Source organism: Amphiprion ocellaris, chromosome 21 (genome assembly GCF_022539595.1).
Source record: "Amphiprion ocellaris isolate individual 3 ecotype Okinawa chromosome 21, ASM2253959v1, whole genome shotgun sequence".
NCBI lineage: Eukaryota > Metazoa > Chordata > Actinopteri > Pomacentridae > Amphiprion > Amphiprion ocellaris.
Window position 1 is genome coordinate 9,676,254 of NC_072786.1, and position 20,863 is coordinate 9,697,116.

At 37.9% G+C, this 20,863-nt stretch overlaps 1 protein-coding gene across 2 annotated transcripts; it reads right to left on the reverse strand.

The window, feature by feature from the left end:
- Positions 1–1,012: 1,012 nt before the first annotated feature.
- Positions 1,013–20,651, reverse strand: LOC111573190 (fibulin-1-like). 2 transcript variants are annotated; one of them, XM_023277223.3, is made up of 17 exons: positions 20,131–20,624; positions 19,821–19,926; positions 18,498–18,633; positions 17,193–17,346; positions 15,484–15,543; positions 15,232–15,321; positions 13,755–13,892; positions 13,468–13,605; positions 13,255–13,398; positions 13,038–13,160; positions 12,075–12,200; positions 11,882–12,001; positions 11,625–11,750; positions 10,430–10,553; positions 4,438–4,580; positions 3,977–4,114; positions 1,013–3,846 (listed from the first exon to the last, which is right to left on the reverse strand). In XM_023277223.3, the coding sequence occupies exons 1-17, from the start codon at positions 20,204–20,206 to the stop codon at positions 3,707–3,709; spliced, it is 2,082 nt and encodes a 693-aa protein (XP_023132991.2). In that variant the 5' UTR covers positions 20,207–20,624; the 3' UTR covers positions 1,013–3,706. The 2 variants fall into 2 exon arrangements, with proteins under 2 accessions (XP_023132991.2, XP_035807296.2); XM_035951403.2 differs by lacking the exons at positions 1,013–3,846; positions 3,977–4,114; positions 4,438–4,580 and adding an exon at positions 4,615–10,189 and having other exon boundaries at positions 20,131–20,651.
- Between the last annotated feature and the right edge of the window lie 212 nt (positions 20,652–20,863).

Sequence of the window (20,863 nt, forward strand, 5' to 3'; positions counted from 1 at the left end):
TTAACTTTTATATACAATTTCGTCAAGTAAATTTATATTTTAAATTACTCTGTAGGGTCTTAACCTTAATATTTAATTAATCAGGTAGATTTTCCATCATTAATAATAGATTTTTTTAAAAAATCCAACCATCATCATCCAGCTCAATCATCAACGTTTAAACACAAAATTCACCACCAGCTGCCGATGCTATACCATCTCTTTTCTGCATGTTTCTCTGTTGTCTTTTACACTGAATTTGGTCTATATTATAGTCCTGTACATTACCTTATTAACCTTTCAGGATGTTCTATATTATATCCCAGATTTGTGGTTCAGCCTGCATCCAGCCTGGATCTGAGAAGAGGCTTTCAGCAGAGTTATTAGGACTAGTGGGAAGCTTCAATCAAGTACTGTATATTTTATTAAATTAGACCCAATTTGTGCCTATTATGACATATTAATCCTCAAAATTGCTATAAGCTGCAGCTGCATTCACATCTCACATCCATTCATCTCTAGCAGCGTTTAAAACATGATCGATTCAATCAGTCTGGACGAGTTGTGGGTCAACGGTTGCAGCTGCAGCAGCAAAAACCACAAGACAAGGCTTTGTGATTTCCATGTAGTGTGGCAAATTTTAGATTACAGATCCGTATGGTTGTCCCTTCTGTTTCCACTGGCCAGGAGCGGTGCAGCGGTGGTGAAAGGCAGCTCGACGCTGAGGAGAGTTGATTATGTATGGTAAGAAGCTTCCACCTCAAGCAATTTGTCAGCCTGAGGATGAAGCATTTGTAGAAGCAAACCAACATTCCCATTATAGAATTCCCATTTTTCATCTTCCGAGTGGAATAACTGGAAATATCCTCACAAACTGGAAGTGGTAGAGTATGACGGGAGGAATCTGAGGGGTTGAGTTACAGGAAAAACAGGACATCCTATCAGATTGGGGAAACCTCAGTTATGCTAACTAGAAGACGGCTGGTTTAGTCTGCTGTGGCGGTTCTTGTAAGAAGAAAAAACATGAACACAATTAATCACAAAGAGTCTTTATTATTCACAGATGGTCGGAGAGTCTGCCAGTAAAAAAAAACACACAATTAAAGTTGTTGAAAGCAAATCCATAAATGAAGCATTTTGTTTTTGGTCTGTCAAAACAGACGAAATTGAGCACAAATCAAACATTTTTAAGGGTTTAGCAGCAGTGTGTCATAGCGGCATTCATGACGACAAATTCTAAACCGAACTTCAACACAATGTACCGCAGTTATGTAGCTGAATAATGTTTATTTGCACCATGTTAATCTTTCACTCTTGTATAATTCCTGTTTCAACACATACTTAGAGAAATTAGTCTCCTCTGTGGCATGAAAAATGACTTAGATTTAGATTATAAACCCGTTAAATACCCAGAAAACACATCTCTGTGCATCAAAGTCACATATTCAGAATTAGTTTTTCCATGAAACCAGCTCATTTCAGCCTCAAAATGGCTTAAATGTAACTACACACTGTTGTTTCCTCTACAGTATCAAGATCTACTGCCTCTACGTCCATCCACTTGCTGCAGCTCAAGAACACCAGCTCACCCAAAACTCTGTTGAAACACAGTAAAGTCGCTCAATAGCAAGTTGCAATATTGGAGCAATTCAGCCATATATGCTGGAATTGGGACCTGATTCTGAAAACACAATGATACAGAAAGTCCCACACTGCAAGTCGACAGGACCGGTTGCTTAGATTTGTTATGCATGAAACTACAAAAATGTGAATCGGAATTTTTGAAATTTCTTTGCCGTATGCTGCAGTTTGCTGCTTAGTTTGCTCATGATATGTCATTTAGCACACAAAAAATACCATATGGACATGTTAACAAGGCAACAATGTAACATTAAAGATCCGCTAATGCTCCCATTAGTTTCCTGCCATTTGTGGGTTTGCTTGAAATGTTTCATTTACACCCTCTAATGCTGAATTTCAGTTGATTTTAATGAGCCCCAACTATTAATCAAGCCACACCATCAGGTAAAAGCTTTAATTTATCCAGTATGACTAATACTAATACAATTCCATCATCCTTAGGCATGTTTAATTCTAATTAGTGAACGTTTGCATGCTAATATACTAAGCTAAGATGATGAACATGGTATTAAACCCACCATTATCTATCTATCTATCTATCTGTCTATCTGTCTATCTATCATTAGCAAGTTAGCACTGTGTTTGAAAGCACTGCCTCAAATACACACAACCTCACAGAGGCTGCAGTGTTTAGTCCAGTGTTTTCTACCAATGTGTTCTTATTTTATCCGTGTATACACACTCATCAGCCGGTTTGTTAAGAAACATGTACACTCCAGTACAATCCAATACAAAATCTGTGCCATATTCTGCTTTTATGACATTTCTGTATTTTCACTCGTTGTACAAAAAGGTAAACATTTTACTGCTGATGGTGTATTGGAGCCTATTACATGTAAAAGTACTCCTAATATTTTATCCAACACATTACAGTTTTTCTCAGTCACTTTGGTACATTTCTCGAATCATCCTTGACATTTGCAACACAGTAAGTGCATTTCTCAAAACAATTTGTACAAATAGCAAAACATCATAGATTACCTGCAAAAGCCAGTCTCTTGCTCAAAATCCTTAGTTCATCTCTCAAAAGTAAATATCTGTGTCAGTGAACATGTCAGTGCCATCAGAATGACAAGTCCTTGTGTCATTGTGTGGATAAAACAGTCAAATTGCTTAGTCATGTTGTCATTATAAGTGTTCTCTGGGCCACAAATTCTCATCCACATCATGAATATCTTCTCTTGCGTCTTTGGGCAATTCAGAAAACCCTAACCCTTCACACATTTCCCTTCATTAGAGGAAGTCAAGATTCACCTGGGAGCAATTTACCAATTCAGGACAGATTTTTTTTTAAAAAGTCTAATGGAAATGTATAGAAATATCCTTAACCTATTATGACAACTTGTTCAACCATTTTGCATGTAAAGACTTACGCGATGAACTAATGCCTAAATGTTGTGGGGGGTGAGACTATTAAACAGAGACCCATTATAATAGATTTTGATCAACATGAGATAAGCAATTGATAATGTAGGAAACAGCAGAGAAATGTACATAATCATTTGCATGGATGAACCAAAGCGTTTACAACTTTTTCAAAGAAATGAGAAACTGCTTTTTTGATGTGCACAAGTGACACAATGATGTGAAGATTGAACAAGCAGTTTTGAGAATTTCCATTCTGATCTGAGAAATGTACAGAAGCAACAGAGAAAAACTGTAACACACAAGACAGTAGAAAATATCAGCTACACTTTAAAATGTAATGTCCACCACCACCAACTGTTATGATGCAAATAATAAAAGTGAAGCAGAATTTACACAACATGGACAAAATCTAAAAAAATAGAAGCTTTGTGAAAGTAGATTTTATGGCAGAGCTATTGTATTGGACTGCATTAGAGTGTACAAACGTGTCCAATCAAGTGGCAAGTGAGTGTGAAGATATGTTGTGTTAAATGACTACTGACTTGAAAAAGTTGCAAACTACAACTGTAATTGACCTGAAAATTAACGTGAATCTTTTTGTATACATTCGGCACCGTAAATGTGGCACGTCCAGATGTTTAAAATTACATTTAAATACACATCAGGTTGCATGTTGTATTGCTGGTTTACAGGACTTTCATTACGTTATTTGCTTAGCTCAGAAGGAGAATTCGGATATGAAGACATGAACCATGATGACATTGCGTTGAAGAATGATCCCTGACTTGACATAGTTCATAGAAACCTCCAATACAAGGTCAGTGGGTCCGTAGATAGGCTTCACCTGCCGGACTACACCTGAGGAAGGACATGGATTGAGAATATTGACTAAACTTTACTGTTGGCTATCAAGAAAATAAATGTAATATTTCTAGTATTAATAATAAAGGCTTGACTACCATTTTGAAGTGAAACGCTCTGCTCTTACCCATAATCATGCCATCGTCGGAGCGCCGCACCACGTCAAAGATCTGGCTGTTTGTACCCAAGATGACGAAGAAAACATCCGTTGCGTTGAGCAGAGGTGCAGGGTCAGCTGGTACAGTCGTCCGCAGCAAAACTACTTCTGTTGGAAGGGCGGATTTAAAGTTTTTATCAGCCTGATAGAGGAACACCACAGAGTACATTCAGTTCTTCCAATCACATATTTACTGTTCTGTGGGTTGAGATAAGTAACTGGATCTTATATGCTGTGGCTGGATGGTGGGTGGAGGATTTTACTTCACTGAGGCTGCAAATAGTTTTTGAATTTTCTATTAGATTTATAATATGCATTGACTGAAATGATACAGAGTAAAAGAACATATTCTTCTAAGCATCATAGACACATGCAGGTGTGTCCATATGATAGAATACAGATGAAAAGCCACCAAAAAGCAGGAGTCTTACCTTCTGGTTCAGTGCAGTCTCTGAAGGTTGGCAGAGAGATGGCGGTGTGGGTGACGAGGTTGACGGGATTGTGGGCACAGTTTACGTCATGAGGCTGACAGGATTTAATACAACGTACTGTGGCTGAAGCATCTGCTCTGGATCTAAGAGAAACAGACAGAAGTGATTGAAAAGATACAATAAGATAAAATTTATAGAACCATCATCGGGTAAATTCAAACCCCACAGCAGCTAGATACAAATGAAACACGACAAGAAATACAAAAGACTATGAGGGTACTTTAAACAGTCCCTCCAGGAATTTTGCGATGTTGCGATCGCACCAATTCACGCAAATTTAACCAATCTCTGCTAATTCTGCACGACCTTGCAATTTTGTCCAGTCACCACAATGTCTGTGCAATTTTGGCCCATCTCCCATGAGTTCCACCAATCATAGCAGTCCCCAGTGCAAATGTAATGCACATACGTCACTGAATTCACTTCCTTGTTTATGGTTTGAACATCCAGGCATGTGTGATTCTAATGTCTCCCATTTAATATCATTTTGTGCCTTGAATCTACCAACTACTTCATGTTAAACCAGTATCTGGCTGGTGCTAATTTCCCACCGTTGTATTCGAGCTTTTGTGTAAATGGGTTGGAGTGTGTTAAAGAATTAGTATAGGAATAAATAGTGTCAATTAAAATGTTTAAACGTGTTCTAAAAGCTGAAAAAAATGCATCTTTTTACCAATTGCCACTGTCTCATCGCAAAAAATACGCTTAAAACATTGCAACTTACATTGCAATTTTGTAGAAAAGCTGCCACGAATTCAGGCATTTCAGGCTGTAGCATAATTCCCATTTTCAGGCATAACTGTATACTAAAAAGCCTTAAATGTTTGAAGCAATCAAAGAATAAAGGCGAGAAAAAGCTTGGAGGTGGCTGCTGTTGCTCCAGAACAATGTGTCCGTCCACACAATACTGTGGCACTTTCACCATTCACCTTACTCACCTAAACTGCACTGTCTGACTTCTATCTGTTTCCAAAACTGCAATTCTAGTTGCTCAGTCGCTATTTTCAAATAGATGATGAGGCCATGCATGCTGTTGAGGGGAATCTGAAGGCTCAAGGTGTGACCTCGCTTTGTGAAGATTGGTGGACAAAGTGCATTGACGTTAAAGGAGACCATGTTGAGAAATAATACATGAACAGTGTTTCTACTGTGAAGTTTCTGTTGAGTCCAAGAACTTTTTGAGGGACTCTCAAATTCAAATGTATACCTTTCACAAGTACGGATATGGACAAGGAAGAGAAAGATAGAAGGAAAATGGGTAGAAAAAAAGAGGAGAGTATGTCAAAGAGAAGACCAATGCATTCAGTCAATTCAATTTTATTCATCTAGATCCAATTCACAACATATGCTACAGCACATTACATTATGAGGTGAAATCCTGACACAATTTTGCTATAGAGGGACATGTATCAAGTCTTAACGATTCTGTTTAAGAGCAGCTTTTTGGTGTCGGTGGGAAGAAAAAAAGAACTTCTGAGAGGAAGAAACCTCTGGCAGAACCAGGCTCAGGGAGGGTGGACATCTGACTCGACTGATACTAGAAAGTCATTCAAAAGACCTATTCCTGCCACTTGATTAAATGCATGATTAAACATCTAATTCATTGCTTTAGATAATCTATTTAAGCTGGAAACATTACTTTGACAAGTTGTGTTGACATAATAGTGTTGGTAATTGCGTCAACATAACATGTAATTTAAACTCAAATTTCTATGCTAGTTAATTTAACACTAAATGTAAGTTGAGAAGACTAAAATTAGCTTGTTGACTGAATTTTTCTTTACCTTGAGGTAAAGATTTCAAGTCCCCTTCTACTTAACAGTGGAGCAGCCTAATTTTTTAAAAATTTGTCAACTCAAAAACTTGCCAATTAAGCATATAGCACCAAAAATCTTTCTAAATATGTGGGAATACCAGGTGGAACAACTTAATTTTATGAGTAATCAACTTAAAAACTTGTATTTATGCTACTAATCATTAAATCATAAGTAATTAAAAATACTTTTGACACATAAAAGCTAATTCTAATTTGTTGGTCAGACTTATTTTGCTCAGTTATCTTAACTCAAAAAGATTGGCTGTTGAGCCGAAACATTATTTTTTAGAGGGTTTATGGTTAGATAGTATATTTCTGAGGTGTTTAGGGCTGGACTTTAGTTGTAGTTGAATTTAAAAGAAGCAAATTACAGGCCTTTATGTCCTTATGAGATGGTATGAAGTTTGAGTAGCAGATTTGTTTGAACTGGCATCATGGATCTAAAGCGCGGATTTATTACCATTTCAATCTATAGAGTACACTACAGTGTTCATAGGAAGCGGCTTTGACCGAAGCGACTCGAGCGAGGAGAACCTGGCAACACCTGAATAGTCCCATAGACCTCTATGGTTAACCGAGCCATAAAAAGAGGCCAAAACCTCCGATTCCAAACCCCGGAATCGTGTTTTTGCGAGGCTTCCCCCAACGTGAGGACAGTGGTGCTTTCAAACGCAACCTCAAAAACTGCAGAGGGAGCTGAGCCATGTAATTAGCAGCAAGCAGGTGAGTCCAAGTTGTTCGGCGAGCGCGAGGCCAAACCGCGGGGATGATTGTGTGGTATTCCACACCAGCGCAACGCCACCAAGGAAAAACAGGCTGGTAAGAAAACCAGAAGAGGGCATGCAAGAATGAATGTCATCTCTCATTTATTGTAGAAGACGGAAAAAAACTGACAGATCCAGCCACTGAAACTGAGAACAGCTACAGTTACTACTACTTTCGTAACTAATTTTACATGTACAAAACAATTACCTCAGCATTTTGGTTCCATATTTCAAAGATCGAGAGGAATGATTCTGACATATATTTCATATCTTTGGGTTTTCAATTAGCTTTATGTGCACCAAACCCTCAAAAACCACCAGGAGGAAAGTGAAACAGTGGAAAATTTGTCTGGTTGCATTTATCCAGCTGACCAACACAGCTACTGGCTTTTTTGGTATCATTTACAGCAAATTAACTGATAACCACCCAATACCAACACTAAAACACCATCCATCATGCGAGTTAAAATCTCACTCCACCACTAATTGAGCCCCCGGTTCTTGGCGGGACCCCAGGTGCCCATAAATAAGTGCCACGCTTATTTTTCTTGCAGGCCGCTGAAGGCGAGGGCCTGTTTGATCCGTTGGTGAAGCCGCTTGGAAGCGAACGTTGGAAAAATTGGTTTCAGCATTAGAAATGACCACAGCAGAGGAAGCAGGAGAGTAGTCGCAGAAACCAAAGCCGGTGTGTGTGTGTGTGTGCAGATATTACAGAGAAAAGCCATTTTTATCTGTCATTTTTTAAATTTCAAGCAGTACATGAAGAAAAGCTGCCACACAGATGTGAGGTAAGATGAGCTGCCGTCGATGCGCATGAACAATATTGACAAAGTGTGGACGTCCTCAGCAACTAACAAGCCCCATCTAGTGGTATTTTGCACAATGTTTCCACATTTAATGCCACGTTAAATCTCAGACAACCCATTAAACAAGGCAGCTGACATACAATAAAACTTGATTTTGGTACCTCTCAGTGGAAATGCAGCGCCAAAGCCCATTACAAACAAATGCAATTAGTAGTTTGGGTTTTTGGTTTAGCAACAAATCATTTGCTTCAAAATGAAAGATTTTGCTCCATCTTAAGGGAAGAGTTTGACATTTATCTGCTTTCTTGCTGAGATTAAAAGGAAAAACAGCTTTATCTTTCTGTAACGCTGAAAGTTAAATACAAAGCCACAACCAGCAGCTCTGATCAAAAGGTGTTTTTTAATTAAATATGTAAGAATTTAGGTGGTTATGTGGAAGGTAGTGATTGAAAATTAATTTGGATTCTTCAGTTAAGTAAAAGGAAACGTAAAAGTAAAAGTTTCCTGCATGAGCAAGCAGGTTTTAAAGTAAAAGTCCTGGTTTAGCCCCCCTCAAATTATATATTATTATATACTATGAGATCATGGATCATTAATACTGGTGCATCAGCTTTATATGCAGACAGCAGATAAATCTAAGAGGTCATGAGCATAATAAATGGGATTAATTGGAGGGGAGCAAATGAAAAACAAAGCTTTGATGCACAAATCTGTTTTTAGTTTTTGGACTTTTTGTGAAATGTTTGATCTTTAGTGAGATATTGGATCATTTTACCAAAACCAAACGACAAACCTTGATTTGGTGGAGCGTTTAGCAATTCACAGGCAACTAAAATATGATGGAGAAGAAGCCAGGAAGTTGGGATCTTTAACAATATGTTCCATCCTAAAAGGTTCTTATCTGAACCATTGTGTAAAAGTTGCATATTTAGTGTACAGACATGAGATGGGTGTTCATCTTCTCATTTAACTCTGAGCAAGAAAGTCAATAAATGTTGAGACAGTTGTTTAAATGAATATTTTTGGAATGTTTTTACCACATATATGAGAGTAAATAGGTTTAAATGTGGGAATGACAGAGTCTTTTTAATCACAGGACTCTGGATTTCTATCTACAGCTCAGATCCTGAATGAAAAATGAGGGACAATCCCAAGCTAATGCAAAAACCCTCCAAAATCCAGAGTGCTGTAGTGAATTCTTGCACTCAGCAAGAGTTACAGACTGATACTACCTGTATAAATGACAGATTAAAAGCTGCAGCTGTGATTTTCTCCCAAATGTTCAAACTATTTCCTTTCATCACTAATAATGATCTCATCTAATAATATAATTTTTTTTTCTAATGGTTTTATTTTGGTGAGATATTGGATCATTTTACTGAAGCAACTCATTGACATCTGAACTATCGACTTGACCGCACTTTGTTGTTTGTAAAAAGCCAGTAAAATTAGATCTTTAACAATATGTTAGTTCCTAAAAGCTTCCTATATTCTCCATTGTGTAAAAGCTACTGGTTCTAGCTGCATATTTATTGTACAGACATGAAATGGGAGTCGATCTTCTCACTTAACCCTCAGCAAGAAAGTCAATAAATGTCCAAAATGTCTTTCAAAGCAGTGTTTTTGAATGCTTTCACCACATATATCACAGTAAACAGTAAATAACTGAGTATTTTTAATCACATGACTCTGGATTTCTATCTACAGCTCAGATCCTTAATGAATAATAAGGGACAATCCCAAGTTAATGCAAAAAACCCTCCAAAATCCAGCAAAAAACAGACTGCTGTAGTGTTTTCCTGCACTCAGCAAGAGTTATAGATTTATTGTTACCATATTAACAAGTAGATGCAAAGCTGTAGCTGTGATCTTCCCTCACAACAGTCACTATTCCTATGTTTTTCATCACATATTTCTAGTATGGGAATGTTCTTGAGGGTCGTATTATCTGCTCATGAGTGACAAACACAGCGATCTTGGCCGTGTACAGATGCGTCGTCCCGTATCGAATCAGCCTCATCTCCAGGGTCAGAAAAAAGTCCCTCGGTTCGGTTAAGACCCTCCTTAGAGAGACCACCCCTCCGTGAGCCTGCTGCTGCACCGTGAAGTATCCGTCCTCGTCTCCGGATACGATATCGAGTCGCATTTGGTCCCCGGGGACAGAATTGGAGGGTCCCATGCGGAAAACATCGGCCGGCACGGGTGTGTTGGTGGGGAAGCTGAAGTTGTAGAAGGAGATTCTCAACGGCAGCAAGAAACACGACGCAGGATCCCGCGTCAACTCGCAAGTTACGCGTTCGCAACGGCTGAAAGGGACAAAATGAAAGGAAGGTTCTCACTGGGTGGAGTAAAAATGGAAGCTGGAGAGTTTCTGCCCGAAAAACTGTGGGTGAATGTCAACATGAGGCCAAAACCAAGCAGGCCGAAACGATGACAGGACAGAGTCTTAAAACCAAACTTCGTGCTCACAAGATTCATTCTGCCCAGCCGAGGACAGTCAGACCTTTCATTTCAAACCCTCTTATAAACCACTAGTCAGCTCTTACCCCGTCGCTGCTTGCCGGAAGTTTGGAGGACATTCAAAGGCCAGACAGCGGTAACCTCCCAGGACGTTAAAGCAGCTCTGAGAGACTGAACAGGTGTGAGTTCCTGCAGCGCATTCATCAATGTCTGCAGGAGAAAACAAAAGAAAGAGTTTAGTTAAGTAAAACTAACACATCACAGGTTAAACCTCTGAATAGCAAGCAGCTTCGGGACTCCTGTCACATTTTTACTTACTCTGGGCTCATGTTTAAAAGCAATATAAAGTCCTGCACCTCCATGGAAACAGAACAACTGTGACTGGAAGGAGGGAGAAAGTGTTCTGTGCAGTGTGACAGATATAATGTCATAAATCAGAAAAAAAAATTGTTGTTGCTGTTTTCAAAACTGGAAAAAAAAGATGGCTATACATACTATAGATACTAGATATTCTCCTATTTAGAATTTGAATGTGTTTCCATACTTGTGTATTATTTGCTCTGGTACACTGCCTCCAGTTCAGCCAAGTTCAGTTGAAAAGTCCCTGAATTTTTGTCATGTATCTATTGGTTAGACTTAGTTGGAGCTCAGTCACTAATAACTTCACAGTAGTACAGCAGAGGGCAGAATTTATTTATTTATTCATTTATTTATTTTACAGAATCTGCTTAAGGGTTTAATTTTGGAGAATTTCTTAAAGAGACATCTTGAGTGAAGACATTTTTTAATTATATGTCATGATTTTCAGCTTAGATTTGGTACATTTTTCCAATGAAGTGGCACATCACAGAACGTTCAAGTTCAAGGACTGTAGGAAAATTGGAAATCAAATTATTGTTTCTGTTTTTATAGTATCAGCTTCAGAGTGTTAAAATGTATTTTGTATATCTATCACATGCTTACTTACTTTAATTGCATACAATTTCTCTCAGTGTGATTTGATGTAATTTTTTGTTTGTTTGGTTTTGAAGTAGTCAGGTTAGACAACAATTTCTGATTTTTTTTACAATCCAATTGTTCATGCTAAGCCATAACTGACTACATTTCAAAGTGCTCAAACTATAAACTTCACATTCCTGCCTGTGTTTTTTTCAATACCATCAATATTTAAATTGCTATTTTATCCTAAACAGTTCGATTTTTCCAGAATGACTCCAAGATGCTTCATAATTACAAATAATGCTGAAAACCGAACACATCTGTGAGTGTTTGTCTTCTGACCTTGACATGTTTGCCAGTCATTGGCCAGCGTGTAGCCGCTGGGTGGGCAGGTACAGTTGAAGCTTCCTGGAGTGTTGAAGCAGTGGTAGGAACAGCCGTGACCTCCAGTAGCACACTCATCGATATCTGAGAGGAGAAAGGCTGATTAGTATCACAAATCACATATTAGAAACACCTGAGGGATCCTGGGAAATGTTCCAAATGATCATTTTCTTGTACTTTAAAGCAATAGTAATAAGAAATCAATCATAAATCACCTTCACAAGTGTTCCCATCGATGTCACTCAGCTGGTAACCACGGCGACAGTAGCACTGGTAGGAACCGTAGACGTTAGCGCACTCCTGGCTGCAAGGTTTGGCCTCGCACTCGTTGACATCTGTCAGAAATCAGAGCTGTAGATCATACAAGAATTTATTTTCCAGAAGTCGCCTTTTCAGGGTGAGTTTTACCTTCACAGCTTCTGCCATCGTAGCCCAGTTTGAATCCAGATGTGCAACTGCATTTGTATGATCCCTCCATGTTCTCACACTTGTGGGCACAAAGTCGTCCAGGATAATGCATGCACTCATTGATATCTAAAAACACAGAGATCACATGATGAATCGAACACTAAACCTCTGAACCCAAAGCAGTTTCTGGCCATTTGTCACATTTTTACTCACTGTTGGCTCATTTTTCACAGCAATATAAAGTCCTGCACCTCTATGGAAGCAGCACAACCATAGCTAGAAGTAGACACAACTTAAACACGTCTTTTGTAAAGTATGACTTAGTCATAATGCAATAAATCTGAAAAAAGAAAATTGAATTTCTTTGAATTTTTATTTCACAAAAATTGAAAAACAATGTGAGATCTACACGGACGAGAAGTGTCCACAGGTGTTACGAACACTAGGAAAAAATGCTGCTCTATACTATACAATGGATATTTTAGTAGTTACATTTGTAATATCTTTCTATACCTTTCTCCTGTATGCTCAGTGCAAACACTGCCTGCAGTTCAGCCCAGACCAATGAAAAAGTGTCTGAATTTTTGTCACATGACTGTTGGTTACAGCCAAATGAATTGTGACTTTTCAGTTGCATTAGGAAATGTAGAATTTTTAATTTCTTACAAAAAATGAAAGGTGCAAATGATTCATTTTTGGTGAATTTTTGTACAAAACATCTACACTAAAGTCATTTTGATGAAATATCACAATTTATAAGCTTGGATTTGGTAAATTGTTTCGATGAACAGCACACCTTGTTAAAAATCCAATGAATCTTTCAGTTTTCACAGATTCTAGTTAAATAAGAGACAAATGGTGTAATTTTTGGAGATTATTTGAAGGATAATATACCTTTTAAACCCAGTAACAAAAGCAAACTCATTAAAATTGAAGCGACAATGAGAATACGTATTTCCGTACCTTCACACAACTTGGTGATGCTGTTGAAGTTGAAGCCAGCTTTGCACTCGCAGCGATACGATCCCAGCAGGTTGACGCAGCCGTGGACGCCACAGACGTTGCCTCTACGACACTCATCCACATCTGTAAGACGACAGAGAGGCAGATGATGGAGAAACACGTCGTTTTAGTTCAACAACAGACTTTCAAACAAAGAAAACTCTGTGAGAGCGCCGACCTTCGCAGCGGCTGCCGTCCTCAGTCAGGTGATATCCTCGTCCGCAGGTGATCGTGTTGCTGCGGCAGGTGTAGGATCCCACCGTGTTGATGCAGGTCTGTCCAGGCAGGCAGGGGTTGTGGTGGACCACACACTCATTGATGTCTGATCAGAAAGAAACTCAATCAGCTAAAGGACTCGAAACGTTGCGCATGGGTGCGACTCTGAACTTACCGATACAGCTGCCGATGGCGTCCTGAATGTAACCGTCTCCGCATTTGTCCTTCGGTCTGCAGCGGAACGAACCTTCGGTGTTGATGCAAATGAAGTCTGGTCCACAGTTATGGGTCCCCAAGTCACATTCATCAATGTCTGCAACAGGAAAGAAAGAAACCATGCAAAAACCTCAAACTATAGATGTCTTTTTAGTTTATCAAGACTCAAATCTTGCAGGTTTAGAAAGAATTTTGCTCTACTCTCATGGCATTTATGGATGTTTTTCTGTCCTTCTGATTTGTTACCTCGGCAGATGTTGTCGTCTGTCAGTTCATATCCAGTTCCACAGCTGGTTTCCCTCTGACACCGAAAAGAGCCTTCAGTGTTAATGCAAACTTGACCAAAGATGCAGTTGTGACTGTTGGTCAGACACTCATTAACGTCTGAGGAGACACATGCAGAGAAAAACAAGAAATATCAGTTTAATGAAGCATTTTCAGTGGTAATTTTCAACAAGTATAATGTTAGGTACATAAGTAAAGGTATTATTATTATTATCATTATTATTATAAATTAAAGGAAAAACCTGAAGACTTGAGATCAACAGGGAGATAATCTGGTGTCCAAATGTCTCTTTAGAGGGAAAAGTCACTGTTCTGAGTGAACACCTTTGTCTTATGTCATGGTTCCTGGCTTTTGGTTTCTGGTTTTGTGTTGTTTTTGTGATACATTCATGTGTGTTTTCTCACTTTTCAGTGTTTCCTCTGTCTATGTTCCTTTGTCTGTCTGTAGGTTTCATGTCCCTTTTCAGTTGCTGCCTGTATTATTTCAATCCTGATAAGTCTCTCCAGGAAGACAATGCCCCCATGATCAGGATAAAGCCTTCAAAACACCAAATGAGTAAAAATATTCTGGAAGAATTGGTGTCTCATCCCTCCAGTAGAGTTTCAGATGCTTGGAGAATCATTGCAACGAAGCTGTTTTGGCGATGCATGGTGGAACAACGCCTTACTAAGACACTTTATGTTGGTTTTTCCTTTAATTTCTGACCCATTACTAGATATAAATGAAATATAAATGGAGGTTGGGTTGCTATCTTGATAATGACATTATTTACTCCTTAAAAATCTGGTATCATTAGGTTTTAGAAGACAAAAACTAAGTTTGTTTAGACGGTTTCAGGAATGGGGTTGTGCACTTAACAAGGAAAATGAATTTCTTCTTCTTCTTCCCGTTAAAAGGAACGTTTTTTTGCCACTGACACCTTAGGGCTTGCTCTGGGGGTTCTGACATATGGGTTCTGTAAAGTGTCTTGAGACAATTTGAACTGTAATTGGCGCTATATAAATAAAACTGAACTGAATTTAAAATCCTGCACAACTTCCATCTCCAAAATATTTCTCCAACACTAAGGAACATCAGCTACCAATAAAACCTAGTCCTATTAGGCTAGTACAAGCTTTGGTTTCCTCACTTTTTTCAACCAAGTTTGTAATAATAAATGTTAACAAGTCACTGATGAATGGAATTAATGGGGATTTTGTCTGTGGTTCTACTAAAAAAGGAATTAAAAACTGGATGTTGAGCCAAGATTACAAACAGCCACATCAAAAGTAGGAACCAATAAGACTTTCAGATTATGTGGTTACAATTTATCATTTAGGAGGTACGATGTGAAATTTCCTCAGCCCCTAATTTTGACCATCCAGTAGAATCATGCAGTCACTATGGATTAAAACCCCTCATTTAAAATGTTTCTGTGGTTTCATTTTCTCAACTCACCCTCACAGCTGACTCCGTCCCGTCGCAGCTGAAAACCGTCATAGCAGCCACATTTACCGTCACCGAGACACAACTGGGAGCAGTTGGAGTCTGAAAACACACAAAGACATGGCAGAGTTCAATGTGTGTCCCGGATCTGAGGAGACGTATAATTGGCTGACGGTGGACAAAACCGCCAAGCAGCTGGTGTTTAAGCTTCTTACAACTCTCATTACAACAAGAAGATCACATTAAGAAATGAAGGCGACAAACTTTTGCAGGTGTTTGATCCGTCTGGAGGCTTCGTCGTAACAACTTCAGGCTTTTCTGGTGCTAGAAAATGGAGATAAAAACAAAAAAACCCTCTTTATAATCAACAGGAATTGGTCAACACTTTAGCACTCCTACAACTTGGGCTTTCACTCTACATCTAGATCTACTTTGAGTGCTTTTGCAGCTCCATGCTTCCCATCTGTTTGTGTTTTTCACCTGAACCCTGAACGGTGACAAAAGCTACGAGCCACAACAAGGCGCCAGTTGTCGCTGAGTCACCATTTGGTTCGGTGTCTGCAGATTATCCTGCTGAGCGACCCGGGCTGTGATCTGTGTGACTGGAAGCAATCTGCTCCACAGACGTCACACCAAGGACATTTATCCAACGCTGTCAGGGAACAGAGCTGCTCGGATTGAAAAGCTGCTTGTTGTTGGGACACAAGAGACAAAAACCGCAATTGTTGTCAATGTTTCGCTCCCAGTTTTTTATCAAGCGTCCCTTTTTAGAATGTAAATTAGTGGTGCAGCTAGTTGTTCACAGTGGCAGAAGAAGTTTTCAGATGCTTTATTTCAATAAAAGTAGCAATGAAAAAGTAAAAGCACATCAGGATTAGCAGCAAAATGTTGTTGAAGTCCAAAAATAAAACTCCTGTTTTATTATTATATATGACATTATTAGATGACCAATACTGAAGCCTGAGTGTCTCAGCATGTGTTACTGTTGTAGCTGCTGCATATTTTAAGTACTTTACATAAAGTTTTATAAACAGGGACAGCAGATACATCTAAGAAAGAAGAAAAACAAAGTTCTGATTCACAAATCCAGTTTTCAATTTTTCTTTTATCTTTGACTTTCGTTGAAATTTGGGATATTTGAACATTTACTGAAATAAAACAGAAGTTTAGAGGGAAAAATCATTATCTATTGCTGCTGTTAACAATGCAGAAACATCTGAATAATGGATTAAAATGTATTTTAAAGTGTCTTTTATTATTCAAAGTGTAAAATCTTCATCTTAAAAGTAACTATAACTGTGAAATAAATGTAGTGAAGAAGAAAGTACAATATTTCCCCCTGGAGTTGACGTATAAATTAGTAAACTTAAAGTAGATTTAGACAGATTAAATAGAGAGAAAATGTACTTAGTTACCTTCCACTAATGGTTCATAATAAATCATAAATGTTTTTGTTATAAACTGTTAATATGAGCAAATTCTGTGTCTCTACTATTAATCCACTAATACACTCTCCTGGTTTTCTCATGTTCTTAATCGGGTTTGTTATTATAAATGTTTATAAATCATGAATAAAAGGGATTAATCTGAGTTTTGTCTGCATTTGTGGTAAGAGGAGTTTAATAACTGGATATTGAGCCACGATCATTCTGCAAATAAGTGATGAAACAGCCTGAACAGAGGGAGATTTGACAAACTGACAGCACAAACTTTTCTTATTAGTAATAGCTGATCTATAAGTCATTAGTAAATGAATTATTATCCATCGATAAAGTCATTTTTACAACATTTAAGCCATTTAAATAAGCTGTATTAGTAGAAAGTGTTAAATCCCATCTGTGCTTCAAGACATTTGGTACCTAATGTGTGCAAATGGTCGAGTGCCTTGATTGTTCAGAGCGCAGCAGCGATTGTAAGACAAGGAGTGGAGCCGATCGAGACAAAAGGCTGAGAACATTGTTTAGGTCTTCTACCTGCAGCAGTCAGGTTGCTCTCCTCTGTCGTGTTGTTGCCGCAGCAGGTTTTGGCCGCGTAGCTGCACTGACGAGGCAGCAGCAGACCGGGAAGCTCGCAGCTCAAACCCCGACGGGCTGCCGTCAGACCGAGTTCACAGCAGTCGCAGCACATCTGGACAGGAGGAGCAACAGAAAGAAAGACAGCTGATGAAGCAAAAACTAATGTGCACTGAACTAAAGGATGATTTGTTTTGTTTTGTTTTTTTTACCAGTTTTTAACTCATTTTTTTTCGGGCAGTTTATTGTTACTTTGTAGATTTCCCTGCTTTGTTAAATTACAAATAATAACTCAAAAAATCACAGAAAAGGGGGATTAATTCAGATGTAGACTGCTAAAAAATAGGCCAAACTGTAAATAATGTGCACATAAAAAAAATCCTCTTTGCACAGTTATTTATTGTATTTAAATCAGCACAAAAATGCTGCTATTTTACACATTTTTCCAGTTTTGTAACATTACAGATAATCTAATATAATAATTGTTATTTACAGATACTTGCCTTTATTGAAATAAAAATGAGGTATATTGATGGTTGAAAAATCAATTTATAGATTTTGGGGGGGGTTGTTAAATTACAGATAACTTGTTGATTATTAAAAAATTTTTTTTTAAAAAAACAGGCCAAAACTGTAAATAATGTCCACATAAAAAAAAGAACATTTGACTGTAAAATTACTGTTTTTATTGAATTTAAATAATCAAAAAATGTGTACTTTTATAGATATTTGTGGGGATTTGAAAGAAAAATTATGTATATTAAGGGTTTAAAACTATTATTTCACAGATTTTCTTTGTAATTGTTAAATTACAAATAATGTCTACCAAATTTGCAGAAAATAAATATCGTTTGCATGTCGATTGTTATAAAACAGTAAATAATGTCCATATCCAAAGTCTATTTTAATTTTTTTTGCAAATGGTATTATTAATAGTAATTATAAAATTACACTGTTTCTTTTGCATTGAAATCAGTTGTATAAAGAAAACACACCAAAACTGTACATAATGTACACATAAAAAAAATCTGCGTTTTTCCAAAAAACTACTTAGTTATTTATAAAAATTTCCAAAAAACATGACAATAACATTTCACTGTTTTTACTGTATTTAATCAGGTTAAAATATCATTATTTTACAGATAATCTCTATTATTTTTTTAACCATTCTCATAGATTTTCACAACTTTTGATGGATTTTTTTTTTTACTGTATAGTGTGACAGTAAGGTGTGTGAAGGTGCAGACTGTGGGGAAGTAGGTCCACCTTTGATATTTTAGTTTCCCAGGGCTCTCCATGGAAGAAAGGCCTCTCACAGGCTCCCTGCTGTCTGGCCATCTTGATGCCGTTGCAGCAGAGTTCGTCTATTATGGCTGATCGACAGCATTGTTCCTGGACAACGCTGTAAACAAACAGGAACAAAAATAGCATGAAACCTCATACAGAATAGAAACTGAACTCTTTACTGTGCGCAACGATAAGAAGCAAGTGAAGAAAAGTTTCCTACTTGTATTAGATACAGCTGAATGTGGGTGGATTTATACTGGAATACTTCACATATTTACTCAGTCACCTGCTTTTGACTTAACCCTCGTGTCGTCCTGCAGGTCAAATCGACCCATTTTAAAGTTAAAATGTGGGGGAAAAAAATAAAGTTTCACGGTGAAATTTCTGATGCCCACATTTTCGACATTTTTGGGAAATTTTTGATCAATTTTTTGGTGGAGAAAAGAAATCTTAAAAAAAATATTTTAAAAAAAAAATTTCACAAAAAAATCAACCAAAATCCAGCGAATTTCACTGAGTTTTGGTTGATTTTTTGGTGAATGTTCTAAAAGAAAATATCAGAAGTTTTACTGATTTTTATGTAGTCGCTTTAGATATTTCTACTAACTTTTTGGGAAATTTTTACTCATTTTTTGAAAATATTTACAAGAATTTTCTTTCCAAATTTGGGTGATTTTTTTAGAATCAAACTTTTAAGGGAAACTTTTAAGGAATTATTGGAATTTTCTTCCTGAAGGCTTTGCAATTTTTTTTGCTGAATTTTTTTTCAGAAAAGGAAACAACATTTTTTGGTGCCCATAAATGAAGACAAGAGGGTTAAAGGGAAACATCAGCAGTAAAACACGTCTTTTTCAGTCACTTTTCGATAGCATTTGTGTTTTTAAAAAAATGCTGTATTTAACTCTCGCAAACGTTTCCATTCCTGACCTCAGAGTGATGACCAGGTGTTCCTCCATTTCATCAATCACCACCACCGTGTTCTTACAGTCAAGCCCTTTAGTGTTAAAAGTGCTCCAGGGGGCCACTGTTAACACCTGCTATGTAGTTACCATGTGGCTCTCCTCCCGTTTGCAGCCTGCAGCCCCTCGGGGGTATTTTCTGCCTTCAAAGATACCCTGGCTTCACAGGTCATGTCTCAAAATTGCATACTTTCATTCGAACATCTCCACTGAACAGCTGTGTTTATGTTATTGAACACCAGTTACAAAAACGTTAACATCAGTGAAGTGACAGTTGGAGGCCTCCTGGTAGCTGGGCCCCACTTTGAGACCCTCCAGAGGAGAGAAACCAGCTGTTTCCTACCTGCACATGTGGGTGGGGACGAATGGGAGGATAGTGCAGTCATGTCCATCCATTGCTCGGGCCCTCCCATTCTGACAGCACCTTTGTATAGAAGTAGGCATAGATTCTATAATGTGAAGAAGAAGGCGTGGTTATTTATTTATTTATTTATTTATTTTTTTTTTTACATAAAATTAGCAATTTTTCTTTCTACTTAAAGTTTAGGCGAGAATATTCCCAAAGTAACACTCGTGCGTAATTTCAACCACAGTCAGGCTCCAAATGCGTAAAAATTGCGCACCAGAGTGCCAAACTTCAGCTGCGTTCTTACCGTCTCCATGCAGAACTCCGAAAAGAGAGAACAAAAGTATCATCCATTGCGCCATCGGACTCGATTTATGCAGCATATTAACTCTTTAAATCGTCCAAACTTGACTTTTTCAGATATCCGGAGGCCGCAGCTGCCGGTGTGCGTCTCCTGCGTCAAGATCGCTCCGGCTGGCAGGAAAGCATGTAGTCAAAGCAGCAGCAGCAGCAGGAGGAGGAGGAGGAGACGCACATCTTAGTTTGGTTTGGGGGCGGGGTGGAGGAAGCCTGGTGCCACTGTCAGAGGCTCCCACTGATTAAAACACGGCAGATAATGGGATTTATTTAATACGCAAACGATTTGAGGCCAAAGTGCGTGTTGTTGTCTGGAAGATAAACGAACCATGGGAACCTTTTTTATGTGAATGTTCTTAAGAGAATATTAGAAGTTTTACTGATATATATGGAATCACTTTAGATATTTTTAGGATTTTTTTGGAAGATTTTTACTCATTTTTTGAAAATATATACAAGAATTTTCTTGCCAAATTTGGGTTTGTTTTTTTTTTTTAAATAAAACTTTTAAGGGAAACTTTTAAGGAATTATTGGAATTTTTTTCCTGAAGGTTTTTCCAATTTTCAGAAATTTGGGTGCTTTTTTGTTGAATTTTTGGATTTTTTTCACACAAGGAAACAATATTTTTTGGTGCCCGTAAATGAGGACAGCAGGAGAGTTAAAAATGCAGGTCCCACAGAGG

Coding starts and splice junctions, on each gene's coding strand:
- LOC111573190 (XM_023277223.3), bottom strand. CDS start 20,206: ATGCTGCATAAATCGAGTCCGATGGCGCAATGGATGATACTTTTGTTC. Junction 15,544..17,192: donor GAGCAACCTGACTGCTGCAG/GTAGAAGACCTA, acceptor TCCATTTTCTAG/CACCAGAAAAGCCTGAAGTT. Junction 13,893..15,231: donor GGACGGAGTCAGCTGTGAGG/GTGAGTTGAGAA, acceptor GTGTCTCCTCAG/ACGTTAATGAGTGTCTGACC.